The sequence below is a fragment of the Embiotoca jacksoni genome, unplaced genomic scaffold, assembly GCF_022577435.1.
Source record: "Embiotoca jacksoni isolate LCO1_2020_lvr unplaced genomic scaffold, fEmbJac1.0.p SCAF_23, whole genome shotgun sequence".
NCBI lineage: Eukaryota > Metazoa > Chordata > Actinopteri > Embiotocidae > Embiotoca > Embiotoca jacksoni.
This window is the reverse complement of record NW_027185374.1, coordinates 3816798-3842583: the sequence shown is the minus strand read 5'-3', so window position 1 is coordinate 3842583 and position 25786 is coordinate 3816798. Positions and strand designations below refer to the sequence as shown.

General features: G+C 41.3%; 2 protein-coding genes across 2 annotated transcripts in view; one reads left to right on the top strand and one right to left on the bottom strand.

Moving 5' to 3' along the window:
• The window catches only part of xkr6b (XK, Kell blood group complex subunit-related family, member 6b), a 53511-nt gene extending 49421 nt beyond the window's left edge, over positions 1–4090 (bottom strand). The window contains exon 1 of the mRNA XM_069158297.1: positions 3144–4090. Coding sequence (XP_069014398.1) covers positions 3144–3706 — 563 coding nt within the window. The 5' untranslated portion in view covers positions 3707–4090. The remainder of the gene's footprint in view (positions 1–3143) is intronic.
• Positions 4091–12094: 8004 nt separating this feature from the next.
• On the top strand, positions 12095–23457 carry mtmr9 (myotubularin related protein 9). Its single transcript, XM_069158294.1, has 11 exons — positions 12095–12181; positions 12568–12752; positions 13273–13381; positions 13556–13681; positions 13827–14000; positions 14155–14372; positions 14607–14768; positions 14881–15022; positions 15290–15510; positions 15927–16078; positions 21101–23457. Exons 2-11 carry the CDS (start codon positions 12571–12573, stop codon positions 21262–21264), a joined length of 1650 nt encoding a protein of 549 aa, XP_069014395.1. The 5' UTR covers positions 12095–12181; positions 12568–12570; the 3' UTR covers positions 21265–23457.
• The last annotated feature ends 2329 nt before the right edge of the window (positions 23458–25786 follow it).

The following is a 25786-nucleotide window of genomic DNA, read 5'->3' as shown; positions in this document are numbered from 1 at the left end:
TCCACTGTGTGCCTGAGTGTATGTGAGCAGAATCTTTAAAGCTTAAGGAGCCACCAGCAGCAGTGCCAGTGATTCACAGGGAGGCAGGACATGAAAGAGCCGTGGAAAGCCAGTGACATAGTGGGATTACAGATGGGAGAGGAACCCTCCCCATTCTGTCAACAATTAACAAGGCGATAACTGCAAAACAAGCTCGGCGATTCTGTCATCAGCCCAGTCCTCAGGTGTACAGAGGGGTGGGGGGGTGGAGCTAATTGAATGTAGGATTGAAAACAGGACAGAGTAATGAGACATGATGAGGCAGCGTTTTTTTGACTCCTGTCGGCACTTCAGCTTGTTAACGAACGCCAAACCTTCCACAAAATGATACTGAAGCATCTTGCCTTGCCTATGATAAGTGCTTTGAAATCCTGTCACTCTAAAATATGATTTATTGTCCATAAATAGCCAAATACACGATTAAATTCAAATATATCGTGAATTACACGTCAAAAAAACTCAAAACTAAAGTGAGCAATGTACAGTAGTGTTTGAAATATACACAGCCCCCACAATACACTGTAATATGATAACATATGCTACCAATTGGCAAGGTGGCCTCACGCACTGTCGGCTAATCTCCATATCAACTGTTAGCCATGTGGGTCTTAGGTTGTGAACTCTCACTAAACTGACAAGAGCAGCTTTTGACCCTCAACTCCAAACCAGCAGCCAGGCGGATCATGTCCAAGGGGAGAAAGTGGCCTGACAATGATCCCTCGCCCTAGGCTTTGTGCTGTCACAAAATACACACCAACACATTGTGTTTTCTTATAAGCAACATTTCCTTGCTGTGCTTTCTTCTTTTTTTTTTAAATTATCTTAAGCAACGTTTAATTTTTACTGCTGCTCCTGTAAAATTTAAATGATTGGCGAAAAGTAAAGCTCTTCCTCAGTGCAAAACCGAACTTAGCAATTTTTTTTTTTTGCACCCTGGGGTTATGAGAACAGTTACCAGGCAACCAGTGGAAATTACAGGACGAAATCTATTGGTGAGGTTTATAGGTGCTGGTATATTTTGTCAGGCTAGGTTTTTCCCTGTTTCTAGTCTCTGTGCTAAGCCACGCCAAACAGCTGCAGGTGGAAGCTTTAAAATAAATAAATAGCCGTCGATGTAATTAAACTTTTTGCAAGGGAGTGAACAATTTGTGGGCAGCAATAAAACATAGACAAAAAAATACCGTCTTTATAACAATGGCTCAGTTCCTTATAAGGGGCCTCAGTAAGACAAACAAGCCAGCATGAATAATACCAGACCTAAGAGGAAAACAGGCACAATTAATGTCATTGTTTACACTTTTATTTGTGTCATAATGCCTGCAATGAAACTGGTCTACATGGTCTGCAACATGGTGACCATACAGTGCATTATGCATACAAGAATGGTGTGAGGCATGACCAAACATCACATGTGCCAGTTATATGTCATGTGACTCAACAGCAAATGCATTTTGCCTGGTACTGGATCAAAAGATGGTTCGTTCAAAAGAGGTGAGGTGTCTTGAGATACTCTTTTAAGATATACTACTCGTGATAAATCAACCACTATGACCACCAGCACAAGCAACGACTCTGACTGGGCACCGGTTAAACAGCAATCTCCATGTCTCCTCTTCCCACAACAGATATGAGCCAAAATAATCAATTGAACCACACTGGAGTAAATAAACTTGAACCAATGCAACTGCAGCAAATCAATATAACAGCCTTCCGGTACAGCTCAGAATGAGTCTGATGAGGAATGCGCTGTGAAAAATTGGGATCATTTCTTTTAGACCAAACTGTGAAATAAAATTGGTAAAACTGGATGAGGAGATATCTCCTTTCAGGCTTGTGGCAATTTTTTTTTTCTCAAAAAAGGTCAGTGAGTTTCAGTTCCGATTTTTTACTCCTGGCCTCACCATGAGTAATTCAGCCTGTAGCACTAATGTTCTCATGCATTAGACTACAACACAATCATGGCTTAGAAAATCCATTTGTCTGATGAGGAGCAAAAGCTGCTGTCAAACACAAATACGACAATAGAATCGGTGACCGGTCTCAGTGTCTGATGTCGACTGTAAACATCAAAGTCAGGATCAAAATCATTTGACCCATTCCGCTGACTCTCGCTGTGCTGCTTTACATTTTTCTCAGTCCTCTCAGAGCAGCCGTCATGCGTTACTTTTTTTTTTTCTCTCCATTAAATGCCAGCCACTGCGTCTGTCTGCACCAAAAACAACTCGCTGCTCAGAAGCTCCGACTGAACAGCTTGAATAGAGTAGATCAGCTACGCGCACCTGTGTCACATTTTACTACTGTGGCTGCTACATGTCACAGATTACGCGCAGAGACGAACACTGAGTATCTCCGCGGTCCCCAGACGCATCAATTTGTATGGCTAAAAAAAAAAAAAAAAAAAGCGTATTTGGGGGGGCAAAGATGTCGAGCGTCGCAGAGGAATCGATGACATCATGTCTGTGAGGGGGGGGGGGGGGTGAGGGCCGAGGGTGGGGGGGTTGGAGGGGAGGGGGGGGGGTAGTTTTGGGAGCCGGGAAAACAGATGCTCGTCTGGCCTCTGGTTGGAGTAGCCTATCTGATGCGGAAAGGGAGAGAGAGTGAGTCGAGGCGACTGTGCACTGTGATGTGAGCTGCGCGCCTGACACACACTCAGACACACGCGCGCACCCCGCACGCGCACGTAAGCTTTAGGCTACTACCTGCCCCTCTTTGAACAAATAGCTCCCTTCCCTCTCCACACAAGCGCAATGGCGCACTGTGATGAAACAATCACGGCGGTGCAATTTGTGTGCAGATGTGGCACTCTGGTCTGGATTTGGCGGAGGGGATAACATTTGTTGCTAAATATATGAACACGCTGTGTTGCAAAATACAGGCATGTGTGCCACAACAGTGGAGACTGGGGAGGCAAGCGTAATGGCATCAGCACGGTGCTGATTTTTTTTTTTTTTTACCCCAGTCATGTACACATCGGGTTATACCAGGTGACAGTCAAGAACAGGTTAGAAGGCTGGCTGAACGGAGTGAGTGAGAGGAGCTGGAAACACTGTGCTTTGGGGAGTTTGTCAGGTTATTTTAAAGGCTTAACACAAAGTTTGTCTTACCTCCACACTTGTCCCATCTGAAAGATGTGAATGATGGTCTGCCAGACCCAGACAGAGAGGCGGCAGCACCTGTCTCTTTGCAAACAGGCTGTAGCTCTACGACTACTCAGCCCCTCCACGGAGCCCAGTCCGCCCCCAGTGTAATCCTGGACAAACCACCTGAAGCTCAGGATCTGGACCAGAACCGAGGGCACCAGCACGAAGAACAGAGTCAGGCCTGACCACAGGAAGTCCTGCTTGTGGTAATAGTCGATGGCCAGCCACAGATCGGTCCCCACGTCCCAGAAGAACACCAGCAGCGCCAGGATGATCCACAGGCAGTCCAGCCAGAGGCGCTCCTCCTGCGGTGGTCGCCCAGCTTCTCTCCCCTTCCCCTTCCTCCGGAGATAATGCAAGCAGGCGCTCCGGCAGCCCCAGTAGCACGATGATGTGTTGCAGCAGTGGCAAATGTGGAATGAGCTGCCGTTCCTTGTGTCGTCCTCTCCCGTCCCCACCACCTCGTCCAGGTTGTGCAGCTGGGCGAAACCGGTGACGACCCCGCGACCATCGGATTTCGCTGCCATCTTTCCCTCTGATGTTCCCACCTCCTCCGGCTTCCGGGGTTCGTGACGACACTTCCCTGACACCTGTTTTGCACCCCAAATGTTGGAGCCATCTAAAAGCGGGGTGTCAGCGCGTCGCCGTCGCTTTCTCGGTCCCCAGATAGCGCACCAGTGGCGCTACAGACGCAGCACATCTTTCCTGGCTTTCCCTCCACTGCAGATCTATTCCCACCTGGCAACAATAATCTAATCTGCAAGTTCAAACAATTTAATTTGTAACTCATGCATCCAACTGTGACCGAACAATTTTTACCTGTGCATTAATCTCATTCCCCGCTGTTCAGTTGTTTCCCCTCTCTGCAGCTCGCCTCCAGCTGCAAGCTGAGTGCCATGAGCAGACCGTCCCTCCACTGTCCCACGCCGACGTAATTCATCTCCCCCAACACACACGCGCGCGCACACACATCTCCCCTCCCTCTCCCCTCTCCCCTCTCTCACGCGCACTTTCACACACACACACACACACACACACACACACACACACACACACACACACACACACACACTCGCTGTCTCTCCCGCTCAACTTGGTTGCCATCTAGTGTCTCGTTTGAAGCTCTCGAATATGCAGGAGAGGACTGCATGATGCAGATGACGACTGCATGCAAAAATGCCTCTACACCACCAAAGGAAGTCTTTCCTGTTGTTTTAATATTTGAATCAGTCACAGTGACACAGTTTGGGGTCACATTTTGTTGGAGAAAAAAACAAAAACAATGTCCATGTTTAAATACATCCTGCAACGCGTTTTACTGCTTTTTTTTTTCAAGTTTATTTCTCCTCTGGCATGAGTGCATATAGTAACTTTGATGTTATCAGAATCGGATACATGATATAGATATTTCCTGAGAAAACAGTATTACATTAAGTGCCTTTCTTCATAAGACAGCATATTTCAAGTTATCAATATGATAGACCAAACTATAGGCAACGATACACACCGGTGGAACTGATATAGCTCTACAATATACTAAGAGACATGTTGGGTTTTTTTCTCTTTTCTGCCCCATTGGGGATTTTTTTTTCAACAGCAATCAAGGGGTTAAGCCTTTGCTATAAAGTGCCCCCCCCCCCCCCCCCCCCCCCCCCCCCCACACACACACACACCCCACCACCCCAAACCTTACCCCCTCCCTCCGGGTTGCATGTGAGTGCAAAGAGCTGGTGAGTCCGCTGCAGGCTCAACAACTGTGATTAGACTGTGTCCACAGAGCTGCTATGCAGGGTCATATCCAGTGTGAGATTGATTGGATCATGTCAGCTTCACCCCTGATGCCTGCTCAGCTCCGCTCTGCTGTGCCTGTTTGGATTTGATGGGAGCTGTCTAGTGCTGATGCCAAGAAAACTCCCTCTCTCTCTCTCTTTTTTTTCCCTCTGAGGGCCCTCATTAAAAATGCTTCCCCCTAAACCTTAAGCCTAAAGCTCTATTAGTCCTAAAAACAGTCTGAACTCCCAAACGGTCCCTAAAAAGTGTATTTCTTGAACTATACATGGAGTAACCCAAACACTTATTTTACTTTTGCTGTTCACATGTCTGGATTAAACCAAACATTCATCCAAGTTCAGATATATCTTGGACCTCTAAGATCCCAAAGAGTTATGTCGCCAAGGAGCCTTGACCCAAATTTCAAGAGTTCTTGAAATTGAAGTCTTAATAATGTGGATTTATGTTGGATTTATGCTTCTTTAATATTGCATATTGTCATCCAAGAAGAGATTCATTCAGATTGCTATCATTTGGCAATAATTTATATGCACTGTTGTCGTATTTACCCCTACTGGCTGAGCTAGTATCACATTGAAACCAAATGTTACCAAACGGAAGGACACTGCCTCTCTGGCTTACAAACTTTTCACTCTTTGTTCAAGCCGAGTATTGGACAGGGAAGATAGAGTCCAGGGCTACATTCCTTAATTTAATTATTTCTGTTTGGGTTCATTAGGCCAGGCCCTCTCTAGATTCACATCATAAAACTTGTGTGTTATCTCGCAATAGACCTCACAATACATAAATTAAACTCCTGTGTGTGTTGTATAGATCACATATATAATAAATCTATCACAACTAAGGATATTGCAAGGCTTGGCTATAAACTACTGTCTACAAAACTGCCTGTACACACATACATCAAACAGGATTGTATTGTTTTCGGTTTGCTTTTATCCCTGTACCCGTCATGGTGACTTGTGGTTTGTTTATCTATCAAGCATGGTGAACAGTGGGCGAGGGGAAGTCTTTTGTTTTAAAAGAGCAGATGATTTACAGTGACACTGGATGAAAAATAAACGGGCCATAACTGTTCCTCTGGGCCAAATCACTGAAAAAAATAGCATTAAATGTGATCAAATGTACACAAGAGAGTCCAGTTGTGTACCAGGGACAGGCTGCATCCTCTGTTTCATCTGAGTAGCCTTCATTTTCTCTTCTTCCTCAGGGATGTCAGGCCTGCAAAATGCCTTCTGAGCTGCACAGTAGATGCACACTCAGGTTTGGTGCTTTGTGGTAAGCAGTTTAATGCTGAAAAAGGTCTCAGCCAAATAAACAATCAAATCAAACAACAACAAATTAGGAAACACTTATTAAACAATTTGTCACCGGCTGCATCAGGCATCACACAGGTAATAGTCATTTTCTACAGACCTGCAGCAGTAGTGTGTGTGAGACAAATAGCCTGGGTGACACAGGGATATAAGGCAGGAGTAGCAAGGCCTTTTGAGATCATGAAGGCTATTTAAGGGGGAGATGGCCACATAGCTCAAATTTGATTCCCATCCATGAAAAAGGAACACACAGTTCAGTGTAGCTTTTCTTCAAATGTCAATTCTGCACCCTGTGAGCCGGCTGCTACTGCCGGTTACCACAAGCTTGTATTTAGGGCTATGCTTCCTACTGTCACACAGTCGGCCTGACTTCCCGCCTGCTCTGGTCCTGCAGGGGGACGGCTCACAGGGGCAACATAAGGTCGGCCCACACTGCCTACCGTGGCCTGATTAGGAACCTCAACTAATGGGTTGTTTTCCATGGCGCAGAGCCTCCAATTCAGTTAGCCTAGCCCTCCAATGCTGCGAAAAGACTACATTTATTACAAATACCATTATCGCTGAAGGAGGCAGAGGACAAACTAAAACTCTGATACAGTGAGCAGGACGGAGGAGAGACTGAAGCCACTGCTAATCTAGCAGACCTGAAATACCCCATTAAGTGTAAAATTAGCAGGAAAATCAGCAAAGCACAGGCGCTTGAAGAGAGTGTGTTGCAATTTGAAATTCGCCACTTCACGGACAGCTTTAGTTTTGGTGAGCTCAGATAAGTCCATAAACAGTGCACTAACAACAGGAAGTGATACAACATGCGTATCATGACATCAGACACGACGCGCAGGATCTACGATTAACCATTCCCTCCTGGAAATCGTGATCTTGCAATCCCAAAAACTAATATAAATTCAATCTCCTCTATGTTTGCAGGAACTTGCAATTTTGCTCAATTTCCGCAATTTCTCAACAATTAAAGTACTCAATAAAAGGTAAACTGAAGGCCTTACAGCGGACAGTAAGCCTTTCCAAACAAGACTTGCTTTACCAACAAAAAAAAACCTCCCTATATAGTAAACGAGGCTCTTCATGCTTTCTTTCTCATCATCAAAACAAACTGCATGTAGGGTAGGCCAGAAAAACAGCAAAACAGGAAGTTGCTTTTGACTTGTTACCAACTGCTAAGAAAAAAAGAAAGTCGACCTGCTTTGGGTTGTTTTTTTTTGTTTGTTCTATGAAATACTGTAACCCAGGAGTACTTCTTAAAATAAAAACAGAATGAATGACAGAGAGAAAAAGAAACCAGCTCTCACTCCATATGAAAATCTGGTGAGAGCAAATAGGAAAGCATATTGCTCAGGTCAAGGTTTACAGTAGCACACACGTGGCATGTGTTACATGTGCTAATGAATGCAAATATTAGTGATGAATCCTTCAGGAAATGTCACAGTCTGTTCCTGATTTTCCCTTTGTGAGATGTGTGATGATAACTGTAGCTGTCAAAGATGTAAACATTTCACTGCGAAACTCAAAAACAGTGACATGACTGAACAAACTCAACTTAGAGCTACATTCAATTAAAAAAATCGGGAAATGTAGTAATTCAGCATGCCACCATTATCTCATATGCTAGATACGGTACGCAATAGCCTTTCAAAACCTTCAGAGGCAATAAGGCTACCGATGGCGCACAGAAGAGGAGAACTCAAGACATTCCTTCCTGTTACAACACTGATTTTGGTATAAGTCCCTGCAACCACATCTGAGACGTCATTATCTGCCTTGACTGTTCTAATTCACTGGACGTGCTCAGAAATAACAGAATAACATCACATAAATAGGACTTAGAAAACAACAACCATATAGAACAGAAGGTCAAAGGAAAGGAGTGAATCATAGATCTTTATCAGAAACTGAATGAAGAACTTGAGTCACTAATGATGTAGGTGTGGGTACTAATTGCCAGTCCCCAAAATACGCCAGATGACGTTCCAAAAATGTTCAGAGCCCCGTCACTAAATGTCAAAATTTGATCTATAATGTGATTATGTGAGTTATGTAAACATTCAGTTTACTCACGACAGATTTAGACACTCACACTGTCACTGGCTGTGGTTACTCATAGAAGACTACTGCCTTTCATCAAAAATATGGTCCTCAGTAGTTTCCAAAATTCCTTCCAGTCAATTATGTTTCATCCAGTTTTATCTTTTCAGCATATTGTTCAGCTTCTGTGATAAAAAGATAACATTTTAGAAAATTCATTCTTTTATAACAGATGCTCAAGTAAATCATCTTCACACCGCCAACGCATTTTTCAAAGTATCCTGTTAAATAAAAGATAGAGGTGCTGTTACTCCATTGTATCCTTCATAGAGCTGTCAAGTGAATATTTGCTTTGAAAGCTATTTTTATCAGCTCATCTTTTGTAAAAAAAAGAAAAGCCAAAGCAAAGCATATTTTTCCCAGAAGAAGGGCAGTTATTTGGTTTGTAAAGCAACACTGGGTTTCACATTCAATTGAGCCCTGGCGTCGAAACAGCGTTCTCTATGATGTGGGCCCGAAAGGCCCAGAGCAAACCATCTATTGTGAGGCTCAGACAGGCTGCAACTGAAGCAGATACTGTGCTGATTTGAAATCCATCACAGACACCCACACACAAACACACACACACACACACACACACACACACACACACACACACACACACACACACACACACACACACACACACACACTACTCTGACAATAATATGTCCAAAACAAACTGGCTCAGTGTAGCCTCAACCGAGCCATCTGCTCTTCTTCTTCTTCTTCTCTTTCCAGAAGTGTTCACCTCTTAAGGGAGCCTGCCATTTAAGGTCGATGTGTGTTCCTTCATGTGCTTTAAGAGCTCAGCGGGCAGGCCTCCTCGTGCTGCTGAGAATGAAGACAAAAGTCCTGAGGCAACTGCTTTTTCCTACCACTCCCCCTTTCTTTAGAATAAACCTCCAGCTGCCGTTGGGGGAGGCAGTTCACTTATGATCTTTAAAGCTCGACTTAAGCTGTTTTTTATCTCTATTCTATGAGGGAGTGTAGCTTCATATTTTCCTGATTATTTAATCAGTGTGTAAAGTAGAAGAGTGCTGTTTCGGCTTAGCTCATGCTCGGCTTTGAGAGTAGGTCCCCTCATCCTGTGTTAATTGTATGGCAGGGTACTGAAGTGTGGTCTGTGTGGTCTGACACTTGACTGTGTGGTGCTTCCTCCTCCTTAGACAAGCTATGACCTCTCCTCTCTCTTCTCTCTGGGACTGTTTAGAAGACCTGTGGGCCTCCAACGGCGAAGTTGTCTTTAACTTCTGTCTTACCAAGCTGCCCACAATCCTCCGAGGTATTCAATCTAGAAAGTGGTACCAGGAGAACAACCCTCTCCTCAGCAACACAAAGGAGATGATAGTGGACTTCAGCAGAAGAGGGGAGGAACTACCGGCCTCTTACGATCAACAGCGCGCTGGTAGAGAGCGTCATATACCTGAGTGTCCATATCACATAGGACCTATCTTGGTCCTGCCACATTGACGAGCTGGTGAAGAAAGCCCGCCATCTCTACTACATCAGACACTTGACAGACTTCAGGCTCTTTCACCTCAGGCAGTCAGACCACACATATACACATCACACACACAATCCCATAAGTTACAACTACCTCCATTTGCACAGTTCATGAATTTCACATCCATTCACGGTATTTTATTCTTGACTACCTTTACCGTCTCTGTATATATTTATACATTTATACATCCAGATTTTTGTATCTATAGACGGTGACAGACACCAAAACATTTTATGTTGTACGGTGCATGATTGTGTACATGACCAAAAAAAAACACTGCCCTCCCTCTTAAACTCTACTGCACCAACCCAGCGCCGTCTACTTGGGAACAAAGACCAGACACTGAACCTGTTTCTTTGGACCTTCAAACTATTTTACATATTTGATCAGATATCTAAATAATTACATTAACTGTTAAAACTCCTTAACTCTTACTTTAATTGACATTTTACCATATGGCTCCTTATCCATACAAATCAATGGATTCCTTCTCGCAATGCGTCTTTGTTTTCTCCTGTTTTACGCTCTGGAATTGCTTGTTAGTGTATTCACTTCAATTCAATTGTATTTATTGTGCCAAATGACAACACAGGTTATTTCATTCACTTAACACATTAAATTCCTCAGAACAGAACTATACAGCATTACACATGTATAAACTGTAAATTCTGATATACTTCTTTCTTTTGGGAAATTGTCTGATAAACTCGATATTCTTGCCTTGTAGTTTACAGCCTGTAAATGTACCTGACTTAATGATGTCTCATCTGCCTGCTATTTCTAATATTCTATCTACCATTTTCCTGCCTGCTTGGTAAGCTATTAACTGACCTCTATCATCAGGTTGAATCCTGTTTACTCCTTTCACAATAGCTTATTTGTTAAACATTAATGTTCCTTTACCAATTGAAATGATTAAATTCTCATGATTGGCCAGGCATAATCAAAGTGATGTATTTTAGGTCTCAAACATCAGAAATCTCTCAAAAATGTTCCGATATCACCACCTAGTGTCCTTTCTTGATACTAGTTGATGGTTCATGTAGCAGGTGGTGTACATTTGGATAAGTTTTTTTTTAAAAGTACACCTTCCCATGTGAAACAAGAAGGTGTAGATATGTGCCATGTGCAGGCTTTCATTTAATTAAATAAACAAACCAATGAATACCTGTGAGCTTTCTCTAATCATCTACTCCGCTTTCAAAGTGTGATGTCTTCCACAGCAAAAGGTTATGTCCACATTTGAAACAAATGTTTAAATGTAACCCCGCTATAAACTACACCAAATATTCTGAACAAAAATGTCCTTTTCTGAAGTAGAGATCTGAAATGACAGCAGATGACTGATGACAACAATGGGGGGGGTACGAGCTAGTACTCACCTTTTTCAAATGTTGTGTATCAACAGGTATCAGCCAATCATTGTATTCCATTGTGAAATTATACAGTGAAAACAAAATATGAGACATTGTTGATGTTCACAGTATCAAGGACAATTTCAAATATTCGAGTAACAAGACCAGGTTAAAAACTTTATATATGGGCCTACTGTCTAAAGTTAAAAACTTAGTATATGGCTGGACCCTGTATAGAATACTGTAGAGCTTTTAATTTGAAGCTCATATAGGAAGTGGTGGCGTACCCACCAGTGACTTCAGCCTTTCCTTATATGATCTCCATAAATTGATTAATTAAATCTGATTGAGTCATTTATGGCATCTTAAATCCAACAGGGACACGACATTTTGGGAGGACAAACAAAACTGTTAACTCACAGTAAAACTAACGTCACTTCGACTCGCCGAAAAATAGAGAACCCAGTTATGCGAGAACGGAAATAGATGAAAATCACTGGGTACACTCTGGGGAATGAAATTCATGAAGGGGGCATTTGGGAATCGGCAAGATAACGTAACCATAAAGGACAGAAAAGTTTATTTTAAAAGTTTATCGACGCGCAAGAAAAAGTCAATACATCAAAAAGTAAAATGTAGAAGTACAGGTACTGGTGAAAAACGTGGAAAACTTTGAACACTTGATGAGAATCCAGGCATACTTTGTTGTTCCAGTTGCTTTACTATAATGCTGAATTTAATATATAACTGTAGTGTTAATGTTAAAACGCATGCGGAAGCACCGACGATTTTTTTGTTGTTGTTGTTGTTGTTCTTCCCATTACAGAGACGAATTGCGCAATAGTCTATGCAAATTAACCTAGGCCAAATTTCACCCCAAGTCCGTTGTTTCCAGTCGGCGTGTTTTTGTGAACGTACCAGTCTCGCCCTCCACCCAAAATTAAAGATTATCAGGTAACTTGTGATGAATGTTTATAACAACGACGATAAAGGTTGCATCTTTGCTCTGGATGCATATAATACGTGTGATGTTGACATGAAGGTGTACGTTTGAAAATGACGTTTTATGGCCACGCGATCCTGTTTCTCTCACGATTAGCTCCCGAGCTAACGTTAGCCACGTCGTTTCCGGAATCGAGCTACCTGGCAGGAGTTTTGCAGCATTTATGAGTTTTAATTGAATTGACATCGATCTGCAACTTGGGTTCGGTTCGGATGTCGTACTGATACTAACACGACCTAACCAAGTCGTGTTGTCCATCTGCGTCAAAAGCCTCGTCATTTCTGTCCCTGTCCATTTCTGTCCCTGTATCTGGGCTGTTTATTTTGTTTCTGGTCAGATCATGGAGTTTGCAGAGCTGATAAAGACGCCCAGGGTGGATGGGGTTGTCCTGCACCGGCCTGTCATGCCCACGGTGGAGGGGACTCTGTGTTTGACTGGTCATCACCTCATTCTCTCCTCCAGGCAGGACAACACAGAGGAGCTGTGGCTGCTTCACTCAAACATCGACTCCATCGAGAAGAGGTGATCATCCTGCTGTTACTCCAGTTGCGATGGGCTGTGGTTGCACCTGTGTTTTCAGTGCAATTCTTCTGATTTGTGCACCTCAGATCAGAGCATTACGCTGCAATAGATTTATTTTTTATTTTTTTTTATGTGTCGATGTGCTTTACTCACTTAAATTGACGTTGGGTAGAGGAAGTGAAAGAGTTTTTACAGGAAGTTTGAGGGTGACTGTTGGCTGTTACTGCCGTTTTCCCACAAAAGCTTCCTTATTGTTGTCCTCGGGCAGGGTTGGGGTGCGTACAGCCTGATCACTGAGCAGGCTGGCTGTAAGAATGATTACCGAATGCACACGTGAACTGTACATGAATGACAATCCACGGCCCGAGAGAGAAACCTAACATGAGGAGTCATACAAAGGCCACCGTCAGCCTCATATTGATTCATACAGGGGAATTATTGCTGTACAGCAGTGTCAACCCTCAGCTTTTCTTTCCGTCACTCATCTTCATTACCTTTTGAATCGAATCTTGTCTTTTAGATTTGTGGGATCTCTGGGAAACATCATAGTAAAATGCAAAGACTTGAGGGTGATCCAGCTTGACATTCCTGGCATGGAGGAATGTTTCAACATTGCCAGCTCTATTGAGGTAAAAACAAACGCTCCAAATAATTCTTTTGTCCAAAAGGAGAGTAATTAGAACTATTGTTAGCAGCAAGATGTTTTCCATTTACTGTGTACTGTTTATATCTGCAGTGTCAGCGGCAACTCTCCTTGGGATTAAAATTGTGTGTAACCAGTACATATTGTTATTCCTCTCAAGGCTCTGTCGACACTGGATTCAGCCTCCCTGATGTACCCTTTCTTCTACCGACCCATGTTTGAAGTCATAGAGGATGGATGGAATTCATTTCTTCCACAGGATGCCTTTAAAGATTTGGAGTCCATGGTATGGCTATCACAGACAATACGTTTTGAGTGGTTGTACTCTTAAGTAGGCTGTGACATAAGAAAATAATTTGCTTAACCCAGGGCTGTGAGTCCTAAGCTTTCTGTCATTCCCTCTCTTAATATGCCACTATCTCTTCTCTCAGACAGATGAGTGGAGACTGAGTGACGTCAACAAGGACTTCAGCGTGTGTCTGTCATACCCCCCTCTAGTTGTAGTGCCCAAAGACGTTGATGATGACACACTGAGGAAAGTAGCTACTTTCCGTCACGGTGGCCGTTTTCCTGTACTTAGCTACTATCACAAGAAGAACGGCATGGTGAGCACAAAGGAAATGAAGCCGCCTCTGGCTTTAACTGTTTCTTTTGCCCTTCAGTGATTTGAGTATTACAGTGGCTGACAGTAACATAGCATACCACTCCTTGTAAATGGACATATTTCTTGAAAAGCCCTCAAATCACTTCCTCTCGCAGGTGATGATGCGAGCAGGTCAGCCACTGACAGGCACCAACGGGCGACGGTGTAAGGAGGATGAGAAGCTGATCAATGCCACTCTGCGGCCTGGAAAACGTGGGTACATCATCGACACACGCACCATCAATGTTGCCCAGCAGGCCAAAGCTCGAGGTGGAGGGTTTGAGTCTGAGGCCAACTACCCACAGTGGAAGAGGATCCACAAGGCCATTGAAAGGTGAGATGTTACTACAGAATTCTGGGGCTCCATATAAGTAATAACTGATCTTAGTGCAGTGTATATCAAGGGCCAGTTAAGTTTTTCACGTTTGAAAGGTAACATCTGTTGAGAAGAGTGGATAAGATGGATACTGGATGTGTATTTGTATCATTGAAATCAAAGCATTCAATTTATATGAACGATTCAGACATTTCTTTTATCATTGTAACATACAGTATCTATTATTTCCAGATCTAATATCCTCCAGGAAAGCCTGATTAAGCTGGTGGAGGCATGCAACGACCAGTCCCACAACATGGACCGCTGGTTAAGCAAGCTCGAGGCCTCCAGCTGGCAGACTCACGTCAAGGAGATCCTCACCACCGCCTGCCTGGCTGCCCAGTGCATCGACAGGTCCGGGATCTATGTTTTATATGCTTGTTATACTAATCCTGGAGCAGTAAATGCTATACTTGAAAAAGCCGGTGACACGTTGACAAAGTGTGAGCGTGTGTGTTTGTCCCAGGGAGGGAGCGTCGGTGCTCGTTCACGGCACAGAGGGGACAGACTCCACGCTGCAGGTGACCTCCTTGGCGCAGATCATCCTTGATCCGGCCTGCAGGACCATCAAAGGCTTCCAGAGCCTGGTTGAGCGAGAATGGCTGCAGGTGACCTTCCCTGAGCTTTAATGCTCTGCCTGACTTTTTCTTTTCCTCCCTTTTGGTAGAATTTATTTCTGAGCATTAAAGTACATGGCAGGACATCTCATTTGGCAAGACTGAGTTATATATATTTACTGCATGTTAGTTCAACAAGGGACATTGTTTGCCACAAATTAAGTTACAAAAACATCCAGTTAGGATCTGGATTTCTTTATGGGGACAGTTTTGGTATTCTCCTCATGGCCCCTCTCACCTCTTTGAACACCTCCCCAGGCAGGTCACCCGTTCCAGCAGCGCTGTGGCCAGTCTGCCTACTCCAACAGCAAGCCACGCCAAGAGGCTCCCGTCTTCCTGCTCTTCCTGGACTGCGTGTGGCAGATCCTTCGCCAATTTCCCTGCTCCTTCGAGTTCAGCGAGAGCTTCCTGGTGCTGCTCTTCGAACACGCCTACGCCTCTCAGTTTGGGACTTTCCTGGTTAACAGTGCATTGGAGAGGCAAGTCTGAAGTCAGCTGATGTTGGACCACCATCTTGTGCCAGCCATTTGGGTCTTTAATAAACAGTGTCACGTACAATGTCTGTCTACGAAAGTAGATAAGTCATTGCTCTGTTAATCTCCTATTTGTGCCATTTATTTAGGAGTTACATCTTCCAAATATATATGATGGAGCTTTTCATCACTTAAGCTGTTTGCCATGAACAGGCTTTGTTAAAGCTGACGTGGATAAAGTCACTTTCCCAAAGTCACTTCTAAAGTTTTTATTGAAGAAAAGGAAAATAGTCCCTTCAGTTTGGTTGTCCTCTCTCATTCACATACATATGTGTTCTTGAGGGTACAAGCCCACTGTTAGAAACTGTTAGCAGCTTCTGTTCTTACTCGGCAACTGAACACCCTCTTACCTTTTTCCACAGAGCCAGATTGTCTCTGCCTGAGAAGACCGTGTCCCTCTGGTCGTGGGTGAATCGGCCTCAGGAGCTGGAGCGTCTCACCAACCCACTCTACGAGGCCAACAGTCTCGTGATCTGGCCCTCTGTGGCCCCTCAGAGTCTGCTGCTGTGGGAAGGTAAGAAGAAAACAAAAAAGCATGTAGTGACTGAGATCATATACAGTAGGCGGTAGGTAATGTCAGAGTGTATTATACACTGTAACAAAAGTAAACTCAAAGGGAAAGAATGTAGAATACTGATCACCTTTTGTCCTTATATCACTGATAGAATGGGTGAAGATACTAGTAAGTGAGCGTAAATGGATTTAAAACCAGGTTTCAGGTCAGTAAAGTGGTTGAGTGGCTGAATCAGAGCAAAAGCGGATTAGAGCCGCCTTAATCATCACAAAGCCTATTGCTCAATGTCACACAAAAACAGTTTTATTTCAGCTAAAGCTTGAAAATGAAGGTCACACATTTTATACTTTTATGACCTGTGTATGAAAAATGTTCACCTTTTTGAAGTATGTAAATGTGGAAAATGATTTTAAACTTTAAAATACATCTGGGAAGTTTTGTTTGGGGCAGCACAGTGGTGCAGTAGTTAGCACTGTCAGCTTCCAACTAGACGGTTCTGGTTGACTGGGGCCTTTCTATGTGGAGTTTGCAGGTTCTCACTGTGCTTGCGTGGGTTTTCTTAGGGTGCTCTTGCTTCCTCCCTCAGTCCAAAGACTAACATGCTAGGTTTATTGGCAAATTTAAATTAGCCAAATATGTAAATATGAGTGTGAATAATGGTCTATCTTTCTATGTTGGCCCTGTGATAAGCTGGCGATCTGTCCTGAGTGTCTCCTGCCTTTGCCCATAATGGATAAATGGAAGTTTTGTTGGTTTTAATGGAAATTTTGTGACTGGGAGTGTTCTACTCTGCTGGTTTTATTGCTGATATTGTTTTCAGGGACAGACAGTCTGATCCTGTGCGTCAACCATTAAGTCTACATGCTGGGAACTTAGACCATGACGCATTAGTTGTGGTTTTGACTCATGCTTTGGATTTATGTGCAGACTGATGGCAGGCTTAAACCTAAAACCTGAGTAAGTTATTGGCTACAAACCACCACTATTAATTAATAGATTAAAAAATTTCCCCTCGGGGATTAATAAAGTAAATACCTACCTACCTACCTACTATCCCAACTATAATTAAATTTGAGCTCAGAGAGACGTTCTAAAGTCTCACCAGCAGAGGGCACCATTGATTTCACTATTTGAACCCTTGATAAACTAGATAAACCCTATGAGCCACCAGTAACTATCCCCACCTACAGTGATTCAAAGTTACATAAATAACGACAAGCATACATATATATTATTTTAAAAGTAAATTTGTCATGGCAACAGCAAACCGTTTGAGATTTGATAAACAACACAACATGCTTAAATTTCTCAGTTTTCCTGTTACCTTTGATCCTCTCCAAGCAGACAAAACTCCCACTTCTGTAAAGATAAACATTTAATCTGAACTTTAATTAATAATGAAAGTATATTTGGTTGCAGCTCTGCAGTGAATTATAAGCATTGGAAATCATTTATTTAAAAATGTAATATTGTTCTGTCTAAACAGTTAAAATGAAATAATCTTAAAAATAATTGTGGCATTTTTTAACGTGTGTTTGTGGTGAACATCCTGCGATAAACTGCCTTTATGAATCCTGTTGCATGATTAGGTAAAACATATATCTTTCCATTTTCAGCATTGCTCAGATTGCGCTTAGGCCACATCAGGGATTTGTCTTATTATGGGTTGTACAGAACGTGTCCTCCTTGACACCTCAGCCCCCGTAGCGGGACAGCGAGGAACGTTTTACTACCAGATCTCAGTTAACAGTCACATGCACGCTAATCTTAGTCCTGTGGCACGCCTCTCTAAACCTGACTGCAGCAACAGTATTACACAACACAATTATAAATGTAGGCAGAGCTTTCATAAGGAATAGGTTATATAAATATATTTAGTTGGTGTATAAGAAGAATTTATGTTGAAATATTGTGGGAAAGGCCCTCAAGTGTCAAAATGGTGGTAAACAAAACAAGCAGTGATAGCAGGCTAATGCAGCCGGATTACCACAGCAGTCAATAGTGGTTTATTGAAATGTTTTGTGCTCTTTTCTCTCGAGGTGCATTTTGAGTGCGAAACTACCAGGCAGCTCACAGCTGAGTGTAAATGAATGGGATCTAAGATTTGTGCAATAGTCATAACCATTTTCATTAATATTAGTAGGAGAAACTTGCGAACCCTAAGAGTAGGCAGCTAAGAGCAGCATGGTGTTAAATTTGAAAGGATATGCTGTTTTTTTTTTTTTTTTTTAATTAAAATTATTTTTTTTATTAAATATAAATGCACTTAAAGCTTGGGTTTGCAGTTCCCTGTTAAAGGCAAAACCTTTCTGCCTTAAGCCCTTCCTACCAGAAGAGCAAGGTTATATGTAGCGCTTCATATGAGCATGAAACACGTGTTGCCTGCCTGAACACGCAAGCAGTTGCACCCACCACCATGACCTAAGCGATGCACTCCTGGCTAACTGCCTTAAGGACTGATGCTTTAATGTCTGGGTGCGACAATCTCAGCACAATGCAGAGTTTTGCCACAGTCATCCTCGAAGAGTTGAGCCGTGGAATTGGATGCTTCCTAAGTGTTGCCAATGCTTGATTAGCAACTTTTTCTCCGGTATTTTCTGCCACCGAATCAAACTTAATATCTGAAGGGACATATACACACATCTGAATTTGTAGAACCGCAAATAGGAATGCCCTCTCTCTGAAATGACCCACGATTGGCCTGAAGTCTCCGTCATGGGCTAGATTTTATAAAGCCTGAATACAGAGCAAAGACGAGGTGCAGTAGTCTTGTGCTCTCTCAAACCGCTTGAATTACAATATGCTTAAAGGTTATTATGGAACGTTTGCCCAGTGAGTGTAAAAATAACCCTTGCCTTTCCCAGCTTTAATTGAAAGAAACATAAGAAATCAGTACGTATTGGTTGAAATCACAACTTTTAATGGATGTACTGAAACTGAAACAATTAGTTGATTGACCAAAAACTTAACCAGCAAGCAAAAATGTCTAAAAAATGGGGTGTTGTGAGTTGTAAGCGGTTAGTGATGGTGAAAAGAACAGGGTTTTTTTTCTTCACCTTTGAGTTAATTTTGATGGGCTCAGTATGGCAAACTTTGAAAAGGTCGCAGGGGAATCTGTGTCAGGCTATACGAAAGGGAAAGCTGGGGGTAGGGGGTCTAGATGCATGATGGGTCATCAGGTTCAGGCTTTCTGTATGAGAGGCCTCCTTTACTACCCAAAGCCTTTGAGTCACAGCCTCATTCTATACGAAGTGGAAAATGACATTTGAGAACGGACTGAGCACGTGACATTCTGCTAACACAGCTCTTTCATAGAAAGTGACACACACTGCTGTGCATACTTAAAAGAACCACATAGGCGTCCAGATCTCTCGCTGCTGATGTGGACACTTGTGTGGACTGTTAGTGTGCTTAAATTCTTTACATACCACATACTCCTGAATGTTCTGTCGCATTTAGGGCAAAATTGTCCTCATTTAAATTCGACAGGTAACTTCAGGAAGAATATAGAAAATAGATATTGTCATGAATGAATGACGCAAGTATGTGACGGTGTCATTTGCGTGGAATTAGACCGGAGGTTGATGAGTTTTAGTGTATTTGCTAAAAATGTTTGTTTGTAAAGGTTTCAATTTCTTTTAGTGGGGTAACTTAAGCTGCAGTTTTCTATTGCTTAATTTGTATCCGTGTAATTCAAGGACAAAGAAGTTTTAAGTTCCTCTGTGGGCATTGATTAAACTTGTAAAACTCATCTCTGGTCATCAAAACAACATATGCAATTTTTTTTCCCCCCAAAACAAATTCCCATATTGCATTTGAATTGTCTTAAATGTAACTCAACACCTTAATGTCCCTTAATACGTCTTAATTCATTAGTTAGCAAATAATCCCCACCCACCCCTTTGCCGCTTGCCTGCTGCTGATGTGGAAAGCCTCATGCCATTTGACTGCACTGGTTCTTTAGGTTTGAGGCGTATGAAACCCTGGTTGTTGGAGTCCGTGCTTTCGAGACTTTCAGACTGTCAATGCAAGTCACAATTCAAAGATGTTGACTGCTTATTTCACTCTTGAAATAATGGCATATAAAAAAATTAAAAAAAAACACCATATGAACATTTTAACCAGGTTAAAAACTTGATTTGTAACAAAGTTGAAGTGTAACAAAACCATCTTCTACCCGATAATAAATAAATGACAAGAAATTGGGATCTCGATATCTCAGTAAATCTCTGTAACCCACAGATGTGTCACTGTCCTCTCAAAGAGTTTTGATTTCACAAGGCTCAGGTGATTTTTCTCAATATGACAAACAACTCCCTTCCATCCAACGTGATACATTCCAGTCATATTGCACATCTCAGAGGTCACATTTGTTCCTCTTACAGGGCCGCACCCCGTTGTTTTGCAATCGGGTCACATGTGCTCTGTTTATAAAGATATCAATTCACATTCACATTCGCTTCAGTCTCAAAACTTCTAAACTTAAAACTTTTATGATGAAGTTTACAACTATGCCAAGCTAAAATGACCTGAATCATCGTCTCGCTGTGCTCTCCTTTGCCCTCCAGACATTAACCACTACTCTGCGTTGTTGTAAAATTTCCTTTAATAATGACATTTAATTAGTGTATGCATTCTTAGCTAAGTCTCTTTGCTCTTCACGTTATTGTTTTTCTGCCTTCGATATTTTAATGAAGTTGTCCTTTGTGTTTGTTTGCACTTTTGGGTTTTAATATTTCCTATATTTTAGCGAATTGAATCAGTCTCGGAGAACCACTCCCAGAACGTTGATACACACTGTCTAGTTCCTATTATTTAGGTTTTATGCAAGTAACTAAGTTAATATGTATTAAATGTAAGCTCTATATTGTTACATGTGTGTGCTGTAACTGCACACGCCACCTTTATTGTGAAAATCGGAGGCAGTATATCTAACCCAATAAAAATAGGAGAAACCACTTTCTCATAATGTTTTGGTCCTTTTTTAATCACTTACAGTGCCCTCCTGCTCTTCTATCACAGGAGTGTTTCTTCGCTGGAACCGATCCTCCAAGTGTTTGGACGAGGCCTTCGATGAAATGGTGCACATAATTGAATACAACAAGGAACTTCAGAACAAAGTAAACAGCCTGCGCAGGCAGCTGGCCCAGCTGGAAACCGAAGATCATCTGCTGCATACGCCATAGAGAGAGAGAGAGAGAGAGAGAGAGAGACCCGCTAAAGGAAGCGAGATGGAAGAAAGAGGTAGAAAGTGTGAAAATAACTACTTACAAACAGGTCAGTGTCAGCCTGGTTTTAGGCATTTTTGTTCATCTGAAAACATAATCTAGAAAATGAACATCATCATCAAGCTCTTCAATTTTTAAAATCTTATAGTTATTCTTCACACAGTGAACATAAATTAATGTACTTAAAACTGTACATCTTTTGTAGTCTCTCTCTTGGAGAAAACATGTAGACAAACAACCTCAACATTTCTCAGAATGCTGCTAAAAACTGAGCATCCTTCATCTCAATGTCCTCTTATATCAGCTTGCCTGCAGTACACTTCATGTATACACACCAAAATGATTTTCTTAAACTACGCTTCACAGTTGCTAAGCTTTGTCAAACTCCCCCACCCACATGGACTGTCTTACATTTACACACACACACACTTCTTCACATTCAGCGAGTCCATCTTCTCCCAAAAAAACGACATATTATACTTTTATTTATTTGTGGCTATTTTTTTTTCTTTTTGAGAATATGTGGCGAAATTTCGAGGACAGTTGAAGAGAAACAGTGTGGGGATGACTACAGGGTTCATATTTTCACCAAACATCCAGCTGAATGTATACGGCGCTGAACCACTGCAGAGTAACTATGGCAACATATAGGGTACTAGAAGGCAATATGTGACTTTGCTGCATGTTGAGATGACATAACAAGTGTAGGTAGGGTCACCACCTACTGTACAATGAGAGGCGAGGTTTGCATAATATATATCTGACCAAAATATCGTGATTCTTGTACATTTATCAGATCATTCCAATGGACAGAATTTAAACAAACTAATTACACAGAAAATTGATTTAATACAACCTCATAAAGCAGAAAGGCTCTTGAACGTCCAACCTCATTATCTGAAATAAATATTAAAATATGTATAAGAGAATGAGGCTGAACAAATGTAACGATTGTGCTCAGGGTCTTGTTGTTATGGTTACAGTAACAAGGCCCTGGTTATCAGGGAGAGTTGACAAGAGTTGATCAATTACACTAAAGTGTGATATTGCTTTAAAGACCAATCTATATTTTGGTAATAAAAGTTATACAATAATTGTTGCGTTCAAGTACGTTATTCAACAAAACGCATATGAGTTTTATAGTTTCAGAACTGATGCACTTTGTGTGAAAAGTATTTCAATTTCTTTATGTGTATATATGTGGGTAAACATCGTACGATACTCCAGTTTCAGAAATATACTCTTCTTATTATAATTTTTGTTGTTAACATATTAATTTGTATGTGATCAACAGCTGTTGCCATATTAGACTAAAGAGTTCTAAATGTTAAAGGAAAAAAAAAATGCCAATACGTTCACCTCAGGCGTCGTTACATCAGGTGTCATATTTTTGTCAACAACCCCAAAATCATAGCGAGTTAATGGTCAGTAAAGCCACATAGAAACATAAGGTTTCAAAATCTTTAACTTCGCCGTCATTATGGAGCAGTGAAAAATTTCTAAGACAGTGTCCCTAAATTCTCAGCTTTCAATGCTGTCCATGGAAATACTATAAGCTGAAGCAGCACTGTAAATATAAAAATGTCTTCATGTTTGGCCCGTTTTGTTTATTTGCCAGTAACGAAATGCTTGTTTCAATGTCATCTCAATACATCAAAGCTACTTTGCCTCAAGAAGGCTGTCATAATCACACTAAACTGAACTTATTCCAGCCACCACTTTAAACTGCTTTAAAAAGAGAAAGTTTACATGTATATTTCATGTGTGCACTATTTACGTTGTTTCCTATTCAGCCAAAAAGACACCCCATCTTGATGCTTTCTGTGTGCATGAATGGAACAATGAGTCCAACCAGAGTAATAGTGTGATTTATAGTTTTACTACGTTTATTCTGCTTGCATTATGCAGAATATCGCTACATGATTGCTGCTTTGTCAAAAAGTCGGCAAAACTCTAAAAAGAGTACTTTACTGTGGACAAATAATCACTTTGTCTGTTGTACTTATTACGTTTGTGCAATGCCTTACTGTAAAATCAAAATAAATATGGATGTACTTTTATCACTGCTAATCAAACATCTATTATTGCTCAAAATATTTAAATGTTTTTTTTAAGTTTTCAAGCCATTAAAATTACAGAACAAAATATGAATCCCGTGAGTTTTTTTCCTCACAGCATGTCCTGTGTAACAGAGTCACCAGTTTAGTTTCATTCTTAGCATTTCGATGACCCAAAATAGAACTTTATTTTTTAACTTTATGTCATGTGAAACAGTGACTCTCAGTTACCCTCAGCTTTGTGGAGTCTTTAATTGTCTTGAAGCTCATTGTTTTGGTTTTACCAGTATTTTAGTTTTGATTCTGTCTCACCAATCTCACGAACCCAATTTTTTGGCACGACATGCAGCTGTTTCTACGAAAGAGCTCTAAAATCCCTTTCCACCTGACAAAGTTACTGACTATCTGTGAACCTAGTGGAGTATGTAGCAGAGAACGAGCCACATATGTTCAGGCATTGACCATAACAACTTTTATAAGGTAAAAATATGTCAATTTGTCCTAGTACTCCCAGGTGGTAGAAGAAAATCTACTTAAACAAATTATTTATTAATTATTAATATAAAATAATTTTATAATTGTTTTATTTTATTTTTCTTTCTCAAAACAGCAAACTGGATTTGAAATACATGATCTATAACATGTAACATGACACTTCATTGGCAGTGACCAGATCATATGATGGAGGAGCTGTTCTCCACTATAATGGCAGGTGGCATGGAATTCAATTTTCCCTTTGCCTGTCCCCTAATAGCTTCTACAGAGATTGGTAAACAAGCACCCCAGCCACCTCACTGAATATGTTGCCACTGCTGTGACAAAGCACTCATCTGATGAGGTGATGGGAATAAATAGCCAGAGATCAGCTGCTTGTCATGTAATGACAGCCACAGTGTTTACACTACTACCATTCAGCCATCACTCTTTTCTCCTTATTAGCGTGACCTTGTGTCTCTCACTACACAGATTTTATAGCTGAAAGTCTTGCTTTACTAATCACACAGGAGCCTTTGATGGCCTCTTGAAACAAAGAAGGACGGTGTGTACCCTCAATTAAGTTTGTTACTTTGTGAAGTAGCAGATTTGAATTATGTTAAACTTTTTATCCCTATTTTAATGGCGAGCTGGCTAATCTCATAGTTATCAGGTATCGTTTTCCTCTCGTGTTTCCTGAGAATGCACAGGGGAGGATCGAGGTTATCTAAGTTCATCCAGCAAAATATGTATTTGAATTTTTCTTTTCTTTTTTTTTTTTTTTTTTTTAAATGGAGGTAATCGAAACTTTCCTTCGAGATATACAGGTTTTGTTTTTAGTAAAAATGTGCCAGTTCACAGATTAACTTGTTTTTGAGGTAGTCATTTTCTCTTTGGTGATGACAGGCGTGGGGGAGTTTACACGTCCACCACTCACATTGCGGCACATATCTTAAGCCCCACCCTTCGGTCGCTCCATTAAGAAACATCGTCAGTCTCTTTGGCCCGTACTGCAAACAAACCTCAAAGTCAAACGGGATGTGCACATATTTGCATCATACTTTTTGCTGATAAACACAATTAGATTCTGCCACATTCAAATTAAAGAGGCTGTATAGCTCCACCTTTTTATTTACTGTCATAAAACCTGCAGTGCAGCCTTAATAGTTTTGTGTGAAGTGCCTTTTAAAGTCATTAAAAGTGTTTGATTGCACAACTCCATCAGTTCTGCAATTTGTTTGCTTCTTGCAGAAGCCAGCTACTTACTGACATATCTAAATATTTGTGTAAGCCTTCTGTGTCCGTAGACACGTGAGATTGTTTGATTCACGAGGTCGAATTCGTTTGGTCAAACCTGCTCTTCAGGCAATGCAAATTTCTTTTGCACTATGATGGGTGGATTTTTCTACACAGTAATATTGAAAGGACTGTTGTTTGGCAGTACAATATAGTTGAGTAATACCATACAAATACCACAGTTAAACTAGCAAATAGTGATATTACATGTAAAATAAAATAAAGCTTTTAATGTATTCATACACAAGGCAATTCAAAAACATTCAAAATGATACTTTAAAAAAAACATAAAAGACAATCAAAGCAGAAGAAAACAAATACATGGTTTAACATTAAAAATAAGTATTAAGTATGTATTTACTTTACCGGAAAGGCTCAGCAAACAGTCATGTTTTAAGCCCTTATTATAGTACAATGTTCCAAATCTGAGAGGCAGCATTTACAGGCCCGAGAATGGATCCCTTTAGGAACTCCATATGTGATTTTTGTTTTCTTAGACTCATTGTTAACAATTAACACAAAACAATTCCTATCTTGAAAATAGGATTTTTAACCGAGTTAGCACAGTCCCTGAAAGTCCCACCCACTTTTCCACTCTGCTGAGAAGCATATTATGGTTAACTGTGTAAAATGCAGCACAGAGATCCAGTAAC